This window comes from Narcine bancroftii, chromosome 2, assembly GCF_036971445.1.
Source record: "Narcine bancroftii isolate sNarBan1 chromosome 2, sNarBan1.hap1, whole genome shotgun sequence".
NCBI classification, from domain to species: domain Eukaryota; kingdom Metazoa; phylum Chordata; class Chondrichthyes; order Torpediniformes; family Narcinidae; genus Narcine; species Narcine bancroftii.
Window position 1 is genome coordinate 111,222,844 of NC_091470.1, and position 21,597 is coordinate 111,244,440.

Below are 21,597 nucleotides of genomic sequence, written 5' to 3' on the forward strand. Positions count from 1 at the left end.
GTGGAAGGAGAAGCAGAGGAGATGATCCATGCGATGGAGACCATGGCAGTGGACCAGTGAGGGGTTCTGCGGTTGAAGGACCCAGACAGGAGGCGGGTACTTCAGACAGGAAGCGGGTTCCTCTCCTCGAGTGGTTGTTGGTGACTCGAGGAGAGGAACCCGGGCAGGCCGTGGGCTGCTGGAGACTGCGGTCAATGGACTCGCACCAGGGTGCAGAGTGCTGGAGACAGGCTCGAGACTGGCTGATGGGGTACCAGGGTGCTGAAGGGTTACTGATTGTGTCAGAGGTTCGGATCTGGAGCTCGCGTGGCCAATGGTTTGGAAGGACTCTGTGCGGTTGCAGGAGCGCTGGAGGCAAATCCGTGGACACGCGGTGACTCTGGGGGTGGGGGGACCCTCCTTTGCTTCTCTTTCTCTGACTGTAAGAAGTGCTTCAGGCAATTTCTGCCGACGGCGAATCTGTCTGCCTTACAGCAGGCAAAAGGCAATGTCATGTAATATGAGACTTTTTATGACATGACGATAAATTGAATCTTGAATTTTGAAGCCCTGTGACACCTGTACCCCCCTCCCTGATGGCAGCAGCATAAGCAGAACATGTTATTAGAGCATCAACAAGCCCAGCGTTACTTGCCCATGTCTCACTGCCCTTGTGAGGGTGGAGGTGAGGTGCCTTGCTAAACCACGGAAAGTGTGACAGGTGTTGGCGTACCCTTAGTTCTGTTCTAAGATTTAGATCTCACCGATGAGTAGGAACAGCGACCATTTTCTCCTTATGCAATAGAAGGAGGCTGTTTGGCCTTTGAGTCCATGCTGGCTCATGGAGCAATCCAATCATGGCCTTGCCACCTACCCCATGACCGCAGGAGATGTTCAATTTGCACCCGCACCTCCTTCCTCAGGACCATTCGGGGCCCCAAACAATGCTTCCAAGTGAAGCAACCTTTCGCCTGTGAATCTGCAGGGGTTGTCTCCTGCATCCGATGCATCTGTTGTGGTCTCCTCTACATCGGAAAGCTGGGCACAGACTGGGAGATCACTTTGTTAAGCACCTTGGCTCTGTTCGCCACAATAACGGGGATCTCCCAGTTGCCACCGATTTCAATTCCCCACCCCATTCCCTTGCTGACAGGTCTGTCCATGATCTCATGCACTGCCAGATCCACCCGCAGATTGGAGGAACAACACCTCAATTTCCGTCTGGGCACCAGATAGCATTAATATCAACTTCTCCAGTTTCCATTAAACCTCATCTTATTCCCTTGTCGCCTTCCCCCTCAGCTCCGTCTGTCTGTCTGTCTGTCTGTCTGTCTGTCTGTCTGTCTGTCTCTCTCTCTCTCTCTCTCTCTCTCTCTCTCTCTCTCTCTCTCCCCCCCCCCCCCCACCTTTTTCCCTCTGTCTCCTTTCATCAATTTTCACCTTTCCTCTTATCATATCCAATTAGCATCTTTTGACTGTTGGCCTGGACTCTTCCCCCAGCCAGTCTTCTGTCCTTATTCTGACACCTTACTTGTACCTTGGAGAAGGGCTCAGGCCTGAAATGTCAGTAATATAGCTTCACCTCCTCTAGATGCTGTGAGACCAGCCTAGTTCCTCCAGCATCTCTGTGGAAGAAGGACTCAGGCCCAAAACGTCAGTAATATAGCTTCACCTCCCCTGGACGCTGTGACACCGGCCGAGTTCCTCCAGCATTTCTGCATGTTTTACTACTCAGCGTCTTCAGACTTTCGTGTTTCAATCCCAGTAACACATCTGCTCCAGATGCCCATCCACTCTTCCACTCATAGACCATCCCACACATCTTGGGGATGTGGGAGAGCACAAGAGCACTGGGGGAAATCTGAGCAGTCACCGGGAGAACATATCAGGGATTGGGAATGAACTCTGTGAAGCAGCAACTCGACTAGCTACACCACTGTGCTGCAGGGTGGCACAGGTAGCCAATTTGGGATACACTTGCAGTGGTTGACTCTGGTCATGTACAATGCTAGTCATGAAGAGAGTGTCAATTAACCAAGATGTTTTTCTGACTCCTGGATGGCTACAAGCTTCCTGACTGGTTCACTGTATGCGATCTTGATGGGAGGGGAAGAAGGCCATTCTACTTCCTGCATGTGGTGAAAAGTTAAGGCACTCTCCACAGGATATTGTAGTGACTGCTGCAAATCAGTTAGGTGCCTGGTTAAATAGTGACCCCCACCCCCCCCCCCACCCCCACAAAAACTCAGCAAAACCCTGCTGTCTTGAATACATTATTATCAGCTCCTGATCTCAGCCACATTGTTGGCATTGAGGCCACCATCCAGAAAGCAAGAGCAATGCCTCTCCTTTGTCAGGAGTTGGAGGAGATTCAGTGTCATTGGGTGCGGTTGGAGAGTGCGCAGACTGGTTGCATGGCGACCCAGTTTGGACACTCAAGTGCCGAGGAAGTCAGAAGGTGGCAGAAAGTGGCCGACATAGCCAGCTCCATCACTACTTCCACCACTGAAAAGGCAGACATGGGACGCTGCCCCAAGAAAGCAGTCACCATCATAAAAACTCCCATCGCCCTGCCCTTCTCTCTTCTTCCAGGTAGAAGGTACCAAGTTCAGCCCCTCTCGGTTCAAGAACAGTTTCTTTCCAACAGCTATCAGGATATTGAACGTCCCCATTATCACCCAAACTATCTTACTACCAAAAGACCACCAAAAATCTGTTGTTGCTGCACTTTTTAAGCGCCATCAGCCAACCAACAGTGAGTAATTATTCTTTTCTTTTTATCTTCCTCTTATATTTATTATTTGTTTGCTTTTTGTGGCATCTTAATTATACTTAATTTGTGATGGTCTGTGTCAATGGACCGGTGTCAGTGCTGGTGTAACTGCTCAGTAAAAGGAGGTGTAGGGCGCTCCTTCCGTCCGATAGCCTACAGGTCACCCTTTGTCAAGGTGTAAAATCTGTTTAGCCTCCCAAACAGGGTCACGTGAAGCCACAGATTGTAAATGGTGGATGGTTTTTACAAGCAGATTCTACACATTGGAATTTATGATGGTAAAAGTAAAAACGCTGGGCAGATGAATCTGCTGATCAGTGGCCAGGGTTACCCGTCCAGTGTGGACACTGCAACTGAAGGAGGCCACGGGAAACCGCTCCAGTATTTTTCCCCTGTATAATCATGAACTCAACATCGACTACAGTCTCAGCTCAAAGAGGGAACCTTCGCCGAAGGAGAACAAGGGAGGCAACCACTACAATTCGGAGGGTCAGAGATCGTGACGGATGACTGCCCACGCTGAATGGCAAGGCACCTGAATGAATGTGTCAATTAATCTGTACATTGTACTAATGCATTTGATGATAAACTCATTTATTCATTCATTCAAAATTTAAAATCTTCTTCATGCAACATCAATTCTGCCTCAACCACAGGGAAAAGAATCTCAGGGTTGTATGTGATGTCATTTATGTACTCGGATAATAAATCAGAATTTGAAATATTCCCCAGTAAAACTTTAATGGCCTCACAGCATTTAAGCAGCAATTGGATAAGCATTTGCATTTACCAGGGCAGTAAATAGGGTTTCTATGGATTGGTTCTTGATGACCAGCATAAATGTTGTGGGCCAAAGGGCCTATTTCTGTGCAGTGTGACCTTAATGAGGCAGGTTATATTTGGGATTGGGTAAACTGTACTTAACTCATGGTGTATGCATTGTGCCTCTAAATTGTTGGGCATTGAAAAATAATGAAAATATCTTTATATTATATTGATTGAAGCATTTTTACAAAGCATTTGACCTCAAACCCAACAAGCAAGGGCCGACATGGTTAGCATAGAGGTTAGTGCGACACTTTTACAGCACCAGTGACCCAGTTCAAATCCGCCACCATCAACAGGAGTTTGCGTGTTCTCCCTATGTCTGTGTGGTTTTTCCCCGGGGGAGCTCCAGTTTCCCCCCACCCTTCAAAATGTGCCGGGACTGTAGGTCAATGGGTATAATTGGGCTACACGGGCTCGTGGGCCGGAAGGGCCCGTTACCGTGGTGTTTGTCTACATTTGACTTTTTTTTAATTAAAATGCAATTTAAAATTTTAAAATTTAAACTCGAGGGAGGAGAATTATGCCTGATAGCTTCAGGATCAAGTAGCAGTGGCCGATCAAATGCTTCACTGTCCCAAGGCAACGTTGGTACCTAAAGATAGAATGTTCCTCTGCTGCCATTCATTTATGTCACTGCTCGAGGGAAGCAGAGCCAGGGCCACCCCAGGAGAATACATTTGCTCCACTTTTTATCTCTGATTCAGAGCAGACTCGTCCACTTGGCATTGCAGGAACATCCTTCTGTCTAGCTGTGAATAATGATATCTCCTAGGCATTGAGCATGGTATGATGTGTTCGGCTTTGTAGACAGATGGTCGTGCTCCAGGCCAAACCCTTGAATTTGAGACATCATCAGAAATAAGTGCTTCATTATATGTCCTGAGAGAATTTAATCAATGAAGTCTTCAAAGTTCAAAAGAGCAGTGAGGTACTCCTTCACTGTCTGGGGCTCACAGCTCAATTGGAATAAAATGTAAGAGTGCAAAGTTAATTTTTTATGGAAATTTGTGCTAATTTTTAATTAGGTCAATTAGTTTCTGTGGGTTATTTGTAGCCACTAACAATTCATCGAGAACAGAAATTACCGAGAAGTTAAACCACAAAGTCTCCAGATCGAATGCAATTCAGAAATAAGCTGGAGAAACTCTGCAGGTCACGCACCATCCACAGGAAGTAAAGGGCAGCCTACGTTTCGGGCCTGCACCCTTCGTTGGGTATAAGCAAAAAACTGGAATAGAAAGGTGGGGGAGGAAGGACAGGAAAGGACAGAGGAAGGGAAAGGGGAGGAGCATGTTATGCTTATTCCCGCAGGAAGAATGACTTTACATGGGTTTAACATTGTGGTGCTCTGCCGTACTGAAAAGCGGAAACAAAACCTAAAGACTGATCAACAGGCTTTATTCCAGCTGCAGCTAGCTCCGAGTGACTGACCTCGAGGTGCAGGATGTGGCTTGTGTCCCGGCAGATGGTTGGCAGCCGACCAGTTGGGGCCTGGTCTATTCAGGTCAGCTGATTGACAGGTGTGGTCTTGTCCTGCAGTTCTCTTCCTGCAGGTACACAGGTCGCCCCCTGCAGTCGGCTAGTGGTGTATCACCACGAACACTTAATCGACTTTATTTTCCTTGTGCTGCTTCAACCGACCTCCAGCAGCAAGGCCCGCGATCCCCCCACTTCCCATTTCCGCCCAACTGTACACATTACATGCTGGGAAATGTAGTTCTTATTTATATGCAATAATAACACAGAGCACAGGCTAATGAGCAAGAGCCTCCATCAGCAAAAGTTCCCTTCTCATCTTAAACCTGTTTTTGCTTACACCTTGATGAAGGGCTCAAGCCCGATGAGTGGCTTCTGTATCTTTGACTTTGCTACATAAAGTACGCGGTTTGATCTGCTGAGTTTCTCCAGCATCGTGTTTTTACTTCAGTCATGGTGGCTGCAGACTTTTGTCCTTTACTCTGTAAACATTGGTCCTCCAGTTTGAGAGTTCCCTACCATGGACAAAAGTCTATTTACCTTATTTAAGTTCCTCATGATTGTATAAAGGCCCTCTCAGCTAAAATCCAGACCCAGCCTGTCCAGCCTCTCCCTATAACTCAAGCCGTCCAGTGCCGATAATATCCATGTGAGTGCTTTCTTCACCCCCTTCCAGCTTATTGGCTGCGCCAATGTCCCAAGGATTGAAGCAGAAGATGAACAAAACAGATAGAAGCCACAGGTACAGTCAGCTATTGGGGGTGCCCAGACAGATAAATATATGCATAGAGTCATTTACCACAAGTGCAATACTCAAAAGTACTGGAGAAACTCACTCATCCAAACTGCAAAGAATATGGACCCACAGAGATCAAGTCAAGTTCTATTGCACCTGTACTCAATCTCCCCTAAACTTTCCCACCACTTCAGTCTTCTCAGGAAGTGCAGTCACTGTTGTGACTTCCTAACGAGCAAGGAGATGTTGAGTGTCTGCGTTAGGTCAATAGTCCAAGGAATTGGTGCTCTCCACTCTCTACTACAAAGTTGTTGATGTGCAATGGAGGTTGGTCATTCCTGGTCCTCCTGAAATCCACGCTCATCTCCTTTGTCTTGTCCACATTGAGACTCAGATGACATACGAGGTCAGGGTCAAAGCTGGGTCTCTGCTTCTGTGAGGGAACAACACTAAACTGCTGCATCACGGTGCCCTGACTGACATCACTGAAATGAATAAAAGGGCTATTAGGATACAGTTGCTTCTTGGATCTTACTGCATTTAAATTAGTTGCCTTATCTCCAAGGGTCATCTTCTACTTCCACTCTGCCCATTGAGACCTCTACATTGGAGAGACGCAGACTGGGACCGCTTCACTGAGCACCTTCGCTCTGTCTGCGTCATAGAACATAGAACATTCAGTCCCTTCGGCCCTCAATGTTGTGCTGACCCATATGCTCCTTCAAGGAAAAGTATTAAATCCTCCCTACCCCGCAACCCTCCACTTTTCCTCGATCCATGTTCCTGTCAAAGAGTCTCTTAAATACCCCTAATATTCCAGCCTCCATCACCAACCCTGGCAATGCATTCCAGGCACCCACCCTCTCTGTAAAATAAAACTTACCCCTGATGTCTCCCCTAAATTTCCCTCCCTTCACTTTGTAGAAATATCCTCTGGTGTTTGCTATTCTTGCCCTGGGAAAAAGGCCGTGGGTGCCACCCTATCTATGCCTCTCAGGATCTTGTAGACCTCTATTAAGTCTCCTCTCATCCTTCTTCACTCTGCTAACCTTGCCTCATAAGACTTACTTTCTAATCCAGGCAAATTTCTGGTAAATCTCCTCTGCCCCTTCTTCCATAGTTTCCCCATCCTTCCTATAATGAGGTGATCAGAAATCTAAGTGTGGCCTCACCCGAGATTTGTAGAGTTACCACATAATTTCTCAATATGGACAGTGACAGGGATCTCCCAGTGGCCAACCATTTCAATTCTGCGCCCCTCTACCTCACTCTTGTTGGCCTCATGAACTGCCAAACGGACTCCACCTGTAAATTGGGGGGAGCAGCGCCTAATTTTCTGTCTGGGCCCTCCCCAACTGAATGGCATTAATGTTGACTTCTCTGCTAGCCCACTCCCTGTTCTCCCACCATTCCTTCTTTCCCCCAGCTCTCCACCCCCTTCCCTCTCCATTCACAGAGCCATTCCCCCTCCTCCTATTTGCTGCTGTGCCCTCCCTCCCTCATCCACCTATTCCCTGTGGGACTGTGCCCCTCACACCCCTCCCCACAATTTTGTTTGGCCACCTGCCCACATTATGCTCATACCTTGAAGGGCTCAGACCTGAAACCTTGGTTGTGTATCTTTATCTTTGCTGCATACTCTGTTTGACCTGCTGAGTTTCTCCAGCTTCAGGGTTTTAGCTGCCTTGTTCCCTCCATTGCAGGAATGGTGCACTTTAAGAGTTTTGCATCAATCCTTGAGACACTGATTCTGAAAGGCACTTTAAAAATTCAAGTCTGGAGCATCAACAACAGACAAACGTGAGCCATTTACCAAGTTGGGGCAGACTTCATTGCAATGAGCTCAACCATCCTTCAAACAAGGGCAATAAATCGCAAACTAACAGCTGGCTCATGGTTTATTTGAGCATAAAACCTTTTTAAGAGTTGGCGACCTTCACATTGCCCAATCCAAGCATGCAGTGTTACTCGGATCAGGTTTCTTCCTAGCCTGTTGACTCTCAACCTCCCAGAGTGCTACTCATTGAGCCACGGCTGACACGATCTGGGTTTCCGTGTAATGACCTTGATACTAGACACAAGCATCTTCATCAGAACACCATGAACACTGGTGCTCAGCTGCCCACGTACTTCTGGATCACAGAACCAAAATATTTAATTGATGTTGGGAACACACTGCAGTGACAATTCCTCTGAGCTCCCACATCCTTTAAACTGGCAGACAGCCTCATTTATAATCCACGGCTCTTTTTCAAAACCTCTTAACGTCTGTGTGTTGAAGTGAACTTTTCTAAATCCCAGAGGGAGTCTGGTTGTCACCAGATATAATGCTACATTCACCAGAAGGGAATGTTCAGTGACCAGGTATGGCAGTGATCAAGGGACATAGGATTTGTGCAGGGAATTGGGGCTGAGGTACAGATTGACCCATTGTCCTTTTGGCAGGAGAAACAGTGGAGGCTGAATAGCCAACTTCTGCTTCCTTCTCTCATGGAATACAGGTCCAAGAGAACATAGAGTCAGAATTTATTGTCATGAACATGTCATGAAATTCATTGATTTGTAGCAGCTACATTTATATGTACCGGATTTCAAAATAAATAAAAATAGTTCAAGGTAAAGAAAAAGACAAACCGAGGTAGTGTCTGCGACTCATTGTCCATTCAGAAATCTGATGGCGGAACATTAGTTAACTCAAGTTTATTATCATCCGCTTGCACAAGTCCAACCTGACGAAACAGCATTCTCCGGTCCTCAGTGCAACACATGCAGACACATAACCAGACAAAACACACATACAGACAAACAATACACGTGCAGGATATATATTCAGATAAATCAATGTATTGATTTGTGAATGAGAGCCTCGGATGGTCAGTGTGAGCAGTTCCTTTGGTCGTTCAGCATTCTCACTGCCTGTGGGAAGAAGCTGTTCCTCAGCCTGGTGGTGCTGGAGAAATTCAGCAGGTCAAACAGTGTACTTTATATAGCAAAGATACAGATACATAACCAACATTTTGGCCTTAAGCATTGTGTTTTTACCTCAAGCACGTTGTCTGCAGACTTTCATGTTTTACTCCACCCAGCCTTGTGATGTTGGCTCTGATACTCCCGTAACTCTTTCCCAATGGGAGGACAGCACAGAACAGGCCCTTCAGCCAACAATGTTGTGTTGACCCATGTAAACCTACTCCACAACAATCTAACCCTTCCCTCCTTCACACCCATAACCCTCTACTTTTCTTGCATCTTGAAAGTCCCTATTGTACTGGCCTCCACCAGTATAATACTCACCATTCCCCATGCAAAAGATTTAACTCTGACCTCTCCCCAATCTTTCCTCCACTCACTTTAAATAGATATCCTCTCTGCTGTTTGCTGCTGCTACCCTGGGGAGAAGATGTTGGTTGTCCACCCTATCTAAGCCTCTTATAATCTTCAAAACCTCTATTTCATATCCTCTCATCCTTCGTCATTCCAAAGGGACAACCCTTAGCTTGGTCAATCTTGCTTCATAAGGCACATAAGACTAGATTGGTCGCATTTATAAATCTCTCTCCGAACACCCTTTTATAGCCATTTTTGGAACGAGTGGACCAGTGGACTTAATTTTGACTCCATCGCCATCCCACATGGTCGCTAGGAGGCCCATTGTGCTTCGGTGGAAAGATGTTGTCCCTCCCACATAGACACAATGGTTATTGGATTTGATGGCATCCCTCTCTGAAGAAAACTGGGTGCTCAACAACTACAAGTATTATTTTTTTTTCTCTTTGGGGTTCTTTTGTCAATTATTTTCAAAATTTATCGCTCAATTATTTTGCTCTATTAAAAATATTTTCCTCTTTTTCTTCATTTTTTGAACTGTTAGTATTGAAATTAGTCGTTGACATCTGGCTTTGATTGTAATCACTCAGATAATAGACTGGGGTTAGAAATTACATTAGAGGTTTTTTCTCTTATCTCTTTTTTCATTTTTTATCGACAGCGTGGTCTCTTTTTACAATTGTTTACTATCTGTCATTTTAATGTACTTTTACCTGAACTTTATATTGTGTATTTAATATTATTATTTTCTCAAAAACCAATAAAAATAGTAAATAGGAGAGAAAAATTAAAAGGCAATTTAAAATTTTAAAATTTAAATTCAAAGGAGGAGAGTTGTGCCTGATAGCTTCAGGATCAAGTTGCAGTGGTCTATCAAACGTTTCACTATCCCAAGGCAACGTTGGTATCTAAAGATAGAGCATTCAGCAAGCAACCTTGCTTCATAAGGTGCGTAACGTCTCAGATTGGTCACAGTTACAGCAATCAATATTAACAAACCTAGGGCTTTTCTCTTTGGACCGAAGAAGGATGAAAGGTGAATTAACAGAGATCTGCAAGATGATGAGAGGCATAGATAGGATGGACAGCCAGGCCATTTTTCCCAACACAACCGTAGAAAATACCAGAGGACAGCTTTTGGAAGATGTCAGAAGTAGGACTCTCATGCAGAAAGTTGTTGGTACCTGGAAGGCATTGCCAGGGTGGTGCAAAAAAAAGGTTGAGAATGGCTGATGTCACCATCACAGATTCAGGAAGGTGACTGAGCACCACTTTCTCGGGGCAGTGAGGGATGAGCAATAACTGATGGGTTACCAAAAACACCCACATCCAGAAGGCAAGTCATAGCACTTCCTCCGACTGTCTTTATCTCCATTGTTTTACCAAATGAAAAAAAAAACACTCAAGAAATAGACTGATAATAGCTGGCAAAGTTATTACGAGCCTAACCTTATGCATTTTCCTCCATTCTCCAGATGATTGACAGCATTGGAAGAAATAATTCATTAATTATTCTGTTGTCCCTCTCTCCCTCTATTTCAGTCTGCAACCGGAAGGAGCTGAGATACTTCTGAGTCCGGAGGTCACCTGTGGACCCCCAGGTTTAGCCTTGTCCAATCCGGTGGCTCTCACGGTCCCCCACTGTGCAATGGTATGCCCAGAGCACTGGAGTATGAAGCTGAAGAGACAGATCCCGGCAGGGAAATGGGAGGTAAGTTTTGGAAATGGACGCATTCCGTGCAATAGCCTTGTGGGAGTCGTACAGTTACCTGGCACAGAATCAGGCCCTTCAGCCAAAATTGTCTGTGCTGGCCAAGTTGCTTACCTGAGCTAATGCCATTTGCCACCAAGGTATTTATCCTGATTCAGCCTGGCACTAGGGTGGAGTGTTAGAAATCAGGAACATAAGAAATAGGAGCAGGAGTAACCCTGCAACCCACTGAGCCTTTGCTGGATTTTGCATTAATCTACGCAACGGGGGCCATATGTGGCCCTCCTCAAGTTTATTGTCATCCAATTACACAAGTACAATGCAACAAAACAGTGTTCTCCAGTCCTCGGTGCAAAGCACACAGACATAACACACATACAGACAAACAATACAGACGAGGACAAGTATTTCATCTATACAAATAAATAAATATTGTTTGGTGAATATGAGAGCCTCGGATGGCAAGTGTGAGCAGTTCCTTTGGTCGTTCAGCGTTCTCACTGCCCATGGGAAGAAGCTGTTCCTCAGTCTGGTTCTGATACTCCTGGATTTCTTTCCCAAATGGGAGTAGCTGAAAGATGCTGTGGAAGGGGTCCTCAATGATTTTTCACACCCTCTTCAGACCATGGTCCCAATAGATCACATTGATGGGAGGGCAGGGAGACTCCAGTGGTCCTCTCTGCCACTCTTATGGTCATGTGGATTGATCTCCGATCCATTCCTCTGCAGTAACTGGACCACACTGTGAAGCAGTTGGTCAGGACCCTCTTGATGGAGCTCCTGCACAAGGTTGATAGGATGGTGGCCGGTAGCCTTGCCCGCTTCCGTTTTCTCAGGAAGTGCAGTCGCTATTGCACTCGTTAGGTGGACTCCAAGGAACTTGTTGCTCTCTACTCTCTCCACTGCAGAGTTATTGATGTGTGGTGGAGGGTGGCCATTCCGGGTCCTTCTGAAGGCCACGATCATCTGCTGAGGTCCACAGCACATTAAGGGTGGGGGCGGGGGCAAAGAGTGAAATAATAACAAAAATATGTTTTTATTTGGTTGTTTGAAGAGAAGTATGGATGAAACCATCCAAACTTGACTGCTTCACAGGGAAGGGGGCCATAAACTTGAGGCAGAGTTCTGAGGGGGACCATAGGCAATAAAAAAGATTGCAAATGGCTGATATGCACTGATCCTATTTTTAACTCTTTTCTCCATGCACTCGCCCCAGATTCTATCATGCACCAGGACCAGTTTACAGGGGAATTAACATTCCGACCAGCATGTCTATGATGTAGGTGAAAACTGGAGCAGCCGAAGTAAACTCAGGCAGTCACGGGGAGAGCGTGCAAACTCCCCATGGGCAGAGTCCACATTGAACCCAAGTCTCTGGCCTATGAGATACCCACTCAGGGTTAAGATTCAAGATTCCATCTCTGTCATGGGCATGAAATAAACAAGAATCTTGTTCCTTTGTTGGCCCTTGTTGATGACGCAATAAAAGATGCCGCTAGTCCATGACCACCATCAAAACAAGGAAAAGAGCGTCCTTTCAGAGACATTGATTGTCCGTGGATCCTACCACCTTCCAATGGGCTGCCAAGACATGCATCCTTAACCCCCCCCCCCAGCTCCGAACCCCCACGCTGTCAGCACCCGAGGCCCTTCATCAACATCCTTCTCGTAATGACCCAAATCCTTCCCTAGTTATAAAATGTACCTTAACTCCACCTAAAAGCTGATAATTTTGGATGCAATAAGCTGGGTTAGAAACCCTTCAACCTGAAACATGAATGAAAGTTTTTTTTTACAAAAAATACAGTCGCTGGAAGTGAAATAAGATCTAAAGAGCGTGAGGCGGGATGTGGCAAAAGCTCTGAAGGGGAGTCGATGCCAAGGAGGCCATAATCTAGAAAGGGCTACCTGAAAGTATTGGAAAATTAGATTTCTCAGTGACCTTCAGAGGGAAATTGTATTGAAATTGTGAAGAAAAAACTTGTTCAATAATGCAAAACTAAGTGTAGTGGGACAAATTGGAGACCCATTTTGAATTGCATTTGAAAAGATGGTTTCTCAAGTTTAGTTGTTTTATAGACTTTGAATACAACTGATGTTTTCCGACTAATGAGAATGTTTATTGTTATATACATTGTGATTTGGAACATTGATTTCAGTTCTAGTCGCCTCATCACAGGAAGGATGTGGAAGCTGTAGAGAGGGGGCAGAGGAGATTCACCAGAATGTTGCTTGGTTTGCAGAACCTGTCATAAAAGGGCAAGGTTAACAGAACCAGGGCTTTTTTCTTCAGAGTAAAGAAGGATGAGAGGTGACTTAACGGAGGTCCGCAAGATTATGAGATGCTGGACAACCAGCACCTTTTTCTCAACATGACAGTAGAAAATACTAGAAAACCTGCATATGGTGAAGGGAGGAAAGTTTCAGTAAGGTGTCAGGGGGAAGTTTTTCACACAGATTGGTAGGTGCATGGAATGCATTCCCATGTGTAGTGGTGGAGGCTGGTGCAAAAGGGATATTTAAAAGACTTAGACAGGCACATGGTTGCAAGAAAAATAGAGGATGAGATTGAGTACATTTAAACATTCTGGGCCGAAGGGCCTGTACTGTGCTGTAATGTTCTATGTTGGAAACTCTCATGAGACCGGGCAGCTTCCACAGAGGGAGAAAGCCTTCTTCCTGAACCATTCACTGTTTTTCTTTCCAACAGACTTAAGTGGTTCCAGCATTTTCTGTTCTTATCTTAAATTTCCCGCTGTTCCCGTTTGATTTGCCTCAACTCTATCTGCTCATTTCAAAACCGTAACCTTTAACTTCATTGCAAAACACTGGAATGATGACCAAGTGGAAGAGAGGCATGATGTGTGGAGGCTGTATTTATGAGCTGTCAGGGCAGAGACCGAACAATAGATCTTTCTCAATGTGCAGCGCAACAGCTCATTGACTAGGTTTATATGATGTTGACACCTACCATCTCATCAGCTCATCAAATTCAGATTCGGTGCAGATTAGTTCTTTATTAACTTGTAAAGATTACATTTAGGAAACATCCTTCTGCCGTGTTTTTCTTATGATAGATTTGCAAGGGTAATGGAAGCTCATATGCTTGTTGCAACAGCCTGCTATTAACAGTGGGAAGCCAGATGATCTTGAGTTTCGGGAGGAGCTGCCAAATTTCCTTCAACCATATAACCATATAACCATTTACGGAACGGTTGAATTTTAATTTTTTTTTAAATTTACCCATGCAGTACGGTGACGGGCTCTTTCAGCCCACCATCCTGTGCTGCCCAATGACACCCAATTGACCTAGGCCCCAATGCATTTTTGGAGGGTGAGAGGAAACACACGCAGACACTGGGAGAACGTACAAATTCCTTACTGATGGCGCGGGATTCAAGCCCCAGACCCGGTCACTGGTGCTGTAAGAGCGTTGCGCTAACCACTATACTAAACGTGCCGCCCTTGTAGCTCCATCAAGGTGGGTTCGATCCTGACCTACAGTACTACCTGTTCAGAGTTTGTGCAGTGCCTGATTTTCAGAACATAAGAAGCAGGATCAGGTCACTTGACCCCTCAAGCCAGCTCTGTTGTTCATTGTGATGCTGGAGGAAGTCAGCAGGTCTCGCAGTGTCCACAGGAGAAAAAGATGTATTACTGACTTTTTGGGCCTGATCCCTTCTTCAAGATAGAAGCAAAAGTCAGGCAGATCTTTGTATAAAGACTGGGGAAAGAAAGGTGTTAATTGGATCAGAGGAAAGGTGAAAATTGATTTTGGCTCTGTGAAAGGAGACAGAGGGAAAGGGAAGAGAGAGAGACAGAGCGAGAGGAAAGCAGATGGGGTTAGAAGATGAAGGGGGGGGTTTAACAGAAACCGGAGAAGTCAATGTTATTGCCATCTGTGTGGAGGGTGCCCAGATGGAAGATGAAGTGTTGTTCCTCCAATTTGCAGGTGGTCTCAGTCTGGCAGTGCATGAGACCATGTTTAGACATGTTGGCAAGGAACGGGGAATTGAAATGGGTGACCACTGGGAGATCCTCACTATTGCGTCGGACAGAGCAAAGGAGCTCAACGAAGTGATCTCCCAGTTTGCGTCCAGATTCTCCAATATAGAGGAGACCACAACGGGAGTACCAGATGCAGTAGACGACCCCCGCAGATTCACAAGTGTTGCTTCACTTGGAAGGATTGTTTGGGGCCCTGAATGGTGGTGAGGGGAGAGGTGTGGGCGCAAGTGGAGCATCTCCTGCGGTCACAGGGGTAGGTGCCAAGGAGGCAACTAGTGGGAAGGGAGGAGGGGACGAGGGAGTCACATGGAAGGACGGAAGGTGGAGAGGGAACATTGGGTCAGGCCTGTTTTGTAAGCAATGCGGTACTTCATAGAAGGGGTTAACCTGAAGTAGTCTTAAACTCATATTCTTTGTGAGAAGAAGATTAATAGACTAATGTGACCACCATAAGGACTGAACAAATGGTGTAGACATAAGCAATCTGTTATCTTTAGACTTAGGGCAATGGAACAGAAGGACACATGTTTTATTTGAACAAGTCTCTTGCAAGATCCAAAATGGAAATTCTCTTAAAAAGACATTGTGTAGGATACTTACCTGCTGATTTATTTGCCAGCCTATCAATCTATTTATGTATCTGTCTATATATGGATCTATTTCCTTACTTATTTTTTGAGATCTGTGTATTTCTGGCAAGAGCAGCATTTATGGTCCATTCCTTACTGCCCTTGTGAAGGTTGTAGTGAAGTTTCCATTTACAAACCTTCAATTGAAGTAAAAAAACAATGCAGGGGAAACTCGGCAGGTCAATCGCAAAGAAAAGATATAGAACCAACTTTTTGGTCTTGAGCCATAAATCAAAGCATGAGCAAAATGTTTTCATTTTTAAAAAATTTAAATATAGACATACAGCACATTAACAGGCCATTTCGGCCCACGAGCCCATGCCACCCAATTGACCTACAATACTCAAACGTTTTGAAGGGAGGGAGCAAACCGGAGCACCTGGAGGAAACCCACGCAGACACGGGGAGAACGTACAAACTCCTTACAGACAGCACCAGATTCGAACCCCGGTCGATGGTTTTGCACAACCACTATGGTGACCATGCCTCCATTGTAGACAGGCGCACGAACAAAATGGTTGAGGGGAGGGGCAGTGGGAGGAGCACAGTTCCACAGGCTGGAGGCAACAGATGGATGAGAGAGGGAGGGCACACCAGCAAACAGGGGGAGGGGGATGGCTCTGTGAATGGAGAGGGAAGGGGGTGGAGAGCTGGAGGAAAGGAGAGAGAGGGAGAGGGGAGAATAGGAAGTGTCCAACAGAAACCGGAGTTGATGTTAATGCCATCCGATTGGAGAGGGCCCAGACAGAATATTAGTTATTGCTCCCCAATTTATTAATGGCCTTGGTGTGGCAGTGCATGAGGCCATGAACAGACATGTTGGCGCGGGAGTGGGGCGCAGAATTGAAATAATTGGCCACTGGGAGGTTCTAGTCATTTCAGCTGTGCTTGTGTGCCTGGTCCAGTTGAGATTTTGGTCAGTAGTGACCCACCCCCCCCCCACCCCCCACGATGCTGGTGGTGAGTCTCAGCGATGCTACACAGTGAAAGCTAAGGGATATCAGTTCAGAGATGGTCATTGCTTTGTATTTTAATGGCTCACTCGCCCGAACCTGAATGTTGTTATGAAGTCATACAGGCCTTCAGTCATCCTTTTACCCACACAAAGCCAATTTACTTGCATCAGAACCCAATTCTTCTATGCCTTAAATATTACATTTTAACATTTAAACTTCCGGTCCTTGAGCCCGTGTTCCTCAAGTACACCAATCAACCAACAGACCCTGTATGTTTTTAGAGGGTGGCACCCGGAGGAAACCCACGCAGACATGGGGAGAATGTACAAACTCTGACAGCGTCGGATTCGAACTTGGGTCACTGGTGCTGTAATAGCATTGCACTAACCAAGCCGCCCTTGGCTATTTAAAAGCCTCTCACTGATTCCATCACCTCCTCTGGTAACGAGTTCCAGATGTTAACCACTCTCTGTGTTTTAAAAAAGTATCAGCGCTTTGAATCTCCTACCACTCACCTTAAAACCTGTCACGAGATAAAAAGATATTGACTATCCATCTTACCTACCCCTCTTGCAATCAGTAGAAGTCCTAAAATCTAGACTACTCGGGGATTGGGTCGGACCAGATTTTCAAATTTTCTGGATTCTTGGGCAGTACTTTAAATTTAAAATTTAAGGAGAATAAACAGGCAAATTTTGATAATTTATTAATGAAGCATTTTTCATATAAAATACAAAGTACAAAAAAACAAATAAAATATTTTTTCTTACATTTCCATGATTTCCGCATGGAAGATGCTGCTGTGCATCTGTGGCGTTTATGCACACACGTACTCCCACAAAGCCGAGAGTTTTTGAGAAGTCTGGATTTTCTAGTGGTCCTGATTTCAGCCAATGGTGTTTGAGAAATCCAGATTCTCGGGTGGTCCGGATTTCAGCCGATGGTGTTTGAGAAGTCCGGATTCTTGGGTGGTCTGGATTTCAGCTGATGGTGTTCGAGAAGTCAGGATTGTCGGTGGTCTGGATTTCTGGCATCCAGATTTTTGGACTTTTTCTGTACTTCTATCGTGTCACTCCAGGGACCATGGAAAACAAGTACACTCAACCAAACCCCTCCAATACAGTCAACACTCTCCTTTCTCTCCAGACTCTAGGCAAATGTCTGCCTAATTTGCGAAATGGAAATAAACAGCAAGCAAATGTCATCTTCCAACTTAATAATTTAAGAAAGATGGTTGATGAAGCAGATGGATATACTTGGTCCCCAGACAACTGTTCTGCATTGAGCCTGGTAGAATAAGGATGTTTTTGCATTTACATAATGCCTTTCAGCCAATGAGGTTCCTGTAAATTGTACACATTGCATTACAATTAAGACAACTCATTTCCACATAGCAAACTCCCAAGTAAAGTACCATGGAAAAAGTCATTTAACATTTTCTTAGGTGTGGGTTGAGATATTGGTCTTGGTTTGCACATCAGAAGTATGGATTCCCCAGTACTCATCTTTAATACAGTGCTGTGGATCCACTTGAGAGGGTTCATGTCTAAGGACATGGTCTTTGGGAAATTGAAGGGATTGAAGGCCGATAAATCCCAAGGGCCTGATAATCTACATTCTAGGGTACTAAAGGAAGTGGACATTCAGATAGCGGATGTTTTAAGAATTATTTTCCAGAACTCGATAGACTCAGGATCAGTACCCATGGATTGGAGGGTAGCTAATGTTACCCCACTATTTAAAAAGGGGGGTAGAGAAAAAGTGGGGAATTATAGGTCGGTGAGCCTTACATCATTAGTGGGCAAAATGATGGAATCCATTATTAAGGATGTAATAGCGGAGCATATGACGAGCAGAGAAGGGATCGGACAGAGTCAACATGGATTTACAAAAGGTAAATCGCGCTTGATAAATCTATTGGAATTCTTTGAGGTGGTGACAGGTAAAATAGATGGGGGAGAGCCAGTGGATGTGGTGTACCTGGACTTCCAAAAGGCCTTCGATAAGGTCCCACATAAATGACTGGCATGCACAATCAAGGCTCATGGGATTGGGGGGCAAGGTATTGATGTGGATTGAGAACTGGCTGGCAGATAGAAGACAGAGAGTTGAGATAAACGGCTCGTTTTCTGAGTGGCAGGCGGTGACCAGTGGGGTGCCACAGGGATCTGTACTGGGACCCCAGCTGTTCATAATTTACATTAATGATCTAGAAGAGGGGATTGGATGTAATATCTCCAAATTTGCAGATGACACTAAGCTTGGAGGGGTTGTGTGCACTGAGGAGGGGGTCAGGAAGCTCCAGTGTGATTTCGATAAATTTGGGGACTCGGCAGATACATGGCAAATGCACTACAATGTCGATAAATGTGAGGTTATCCACTTTGGTAATACAAACCGGAGGGCAGATTACTATTTGACTAGCAATAGATTGGGAGATGGAGAAGTGCAGAGAGACCTAGGGGTTCTTGTGCACCAGTCACTGAAGGTGAGCATGCAGGTACAGCAGGTGGTTAAAAAGGCAAATGGTATGTTGGCCTTCATATCAAGAGGGTTTGAGTATAGGAACAAGGATACCTTACTGCAGCTGTACAGGGCCTTGGTGAGACCACACCTGGAGTATTGTGTGCAGTTTTGGTCACCTTATCTAAGGAAGGATGTTCTTGCAATGGAGGGAGTGCAGAGGCGATTCACCAGGCTGATACCTGGAATGGCAGGAATGACTTATGAGGAAAGATTGCGCAAATTGGGATTGTGCTCGCTGGAGTTTAGAAGATTGAGAGGGGATCTCATAGAGACATATAAAATTCTGGCAGGACTGGACAGAATGGATGCAGATGGGATGTTTAAAAATGATGGGAAAATCCAGAACCCGGGGCCATGGTTTGAGGATAATAGGCAAACCATTTAGGACCGAGATGAGGAGGAATTTCTTTACCCAGAGGGTGGTGAATCTGTGGAATTCATTGCCACAGAGGGCAGTAGAGGCAGGTTCATTAAATATATTTAAGAGGGAATTAGATATATTTCTTCAGTATAAGGGTATTAAAGGTTACGGAGAGAAAGCGGGGACGGGGTACTGAACTTTAAGATCAGCCATGATCTCATTGAATGGTGGAGCAGGCTCAAAGGGCCGAATGACCTACTCCTGCTCCTGTCTTCTATGTTTCTATGGGGCCCCTTGCAGAAGGCAGCACCTTCAAGGCGGCTAACCTAGAGGGTGGCACGGTTAACATCGCGGTCAGCGCAACGCTGTTACAACACCAGTGACCTGGGTTGAAATCCTGAGCTGTCCTTAAGGAGATTGTACGTACCCCTGTGTCTGCGTGGGTTTCCTCCAGCTTCCTGCCACCCTACAAAACATACGGGGGTTGCAGGTTAATTGAGGAATTTGGGCAGGACGGGCTCGTGGACGGAAAAGGCCTATTTCTGTGCTGGATATCTAAATTTAACATTTAATTTAAAAGTTCAGCATCCACCTGCGTGTCTCTGGGTTGAGAGGGAAACCATTTTCTGGTAAAGCTGAAGGAATATTAACCACTGAAGCAACCGTTGACATGATTGAATGTAATAACCTTGCCTTATCAATGGATAAATGACAGAAATATAATTTTGTGCAACTAGGTTTAACAATGTGGAAGAAATTTAGCAACTAAATGACTTCAAATAGCATGTAGAATGAGTAGGCCACAAACACAATAATCAGTGCACAAAAGATAAGTATGTGCTGATCAGTAACAGCTGATGGAAAATACTGAAGTAGCTGCTTTGTCAAAGAGACCGATTTAATATGAAAGAAAGAGAGAGAGAGAGAGAGAGAGAGAGAATGAAATAGAGAGACTGAGAACCAAATGGAAAAAGAAACAAGAGTGAAAGGCAGTTCTGAGAGGGTGTGAAAGAGAAAGTGAGAGAGCAAAACGACAGTGAGAGCAGGAATAAGAGAGGCAAGTGAGAGTGAGAGAGGAAGAGAGATAAAAGGAATGAAAATGAGAATGCAAAAGAATGAGAGAGAGAAAAATAAGAATGAAAGGACAATGGCCTGGTAGCAGAGCGGTTAGTGCTGCACTGTTACAGGCCAGCAACCCGGGTTTGAATCCCGCACTGTCTGTAAGGAGTTTGTATGTCCTCCACATGTGGGTTTTCCTCGGGTGCTCTGGTTTCCTCCCACCCTTCAAAACATACGGGAGTTGCAGGTTAATTGGGATATTTGGGCTGCATGGGCTCTGGGGGCCAGAAGGGCCTGTTACCTCATGCTGTGTGGTCTAAATTTTTTTTTAATTCAAGTAAGAAAAGGTGAGAGAGAGAGGGTGAATGTGAGAGGAAAGGTAAAAAAGAATGAGAGAGAGTGGAAGGAATAACAATGAGAGAGAGCGAGCAAGTGAGCAGGAAGGCCATGTTAGCTGATAGGTACCCTTTATTCAGTCACTTGTGCCTCAGCATTTGGCCTTCCTGCCTCTCGGCCATTACCTCTGCACATACTGCAGGAATGTAGTTAAACACTAATGTCTGCAGACACCGTGGTTGAAGTAAAAGACACCATGCTGGAGAAACTCAGCAGGTCCTTTATGTAGCAAAGATAAAGATATGTAACCAATCCAAAATATTGGTTTTGCAACATATCTTTGCTACATAAAGTACTCTGTTTGACCCGCTGAGTTTCTCCAGCATCGTGCATTTACTGCAGGAGCGTCGTGTCAGATCCTTTTAATTGAAGCAATGAACTGAACCCCATCCAATCTTTCAAATGATTGTGGCAGATTCCATCACACCACATCTCAAGCACCGTCACACTTCCCGTTCCCGCTCACCCCACCATGCCAAACCATCTCCTTTGGGCTGTGGAAGCCTTCTTCTCTTTGCAAGCCCTAGGGACCCCGTGAGTTGCCCACAAGTTCACCATCGTCACAGGAAAGCAGCGCAAGGAGTGATCAGCCTTCGTGGTGCTGAAGCCAGGAGCAGACGGATCCTCCCCTGTTCCCAGGGTATCAGGCTGCATTTTGCACACAGCGCATTTGAATGACTAACAGAGGCCGCAAACAGTACAGACAAATCTAGTGATATAGAGGAATATTCTCCCAGTTTTAATAAGATTTTGGCAAATCCAAGCAGCATCTGCACATGTATATCCTGATCTGTTTGAATGCTTTGGTAATTAAGTAGATTCATTATACCCT

General features: G+C 45.3%; 1 protein-coding gene across 1 annotated transcript in view; it reads left to right on the forward strand.

The window, feature by feature from the left end:
- LOC138754147 (netrin receptor UNC5D-like) overlaps window positions 1-21,597 on the forward strand; it is a 483,772-nt gene that overhangs the window by 422,913 nt on the left and 39,262 nt on the right. The window contains exon 12 of the mRNA XM_069918008.1: window positions 10,662-10,830. Coding sequence (XP_069774109.1) covers window positions 10,662-10,830 — 169 coding nt within the window. The remainder of the gene's footprint in view (window positions 1-10,661; window positions 10,831-21,597) is intronic.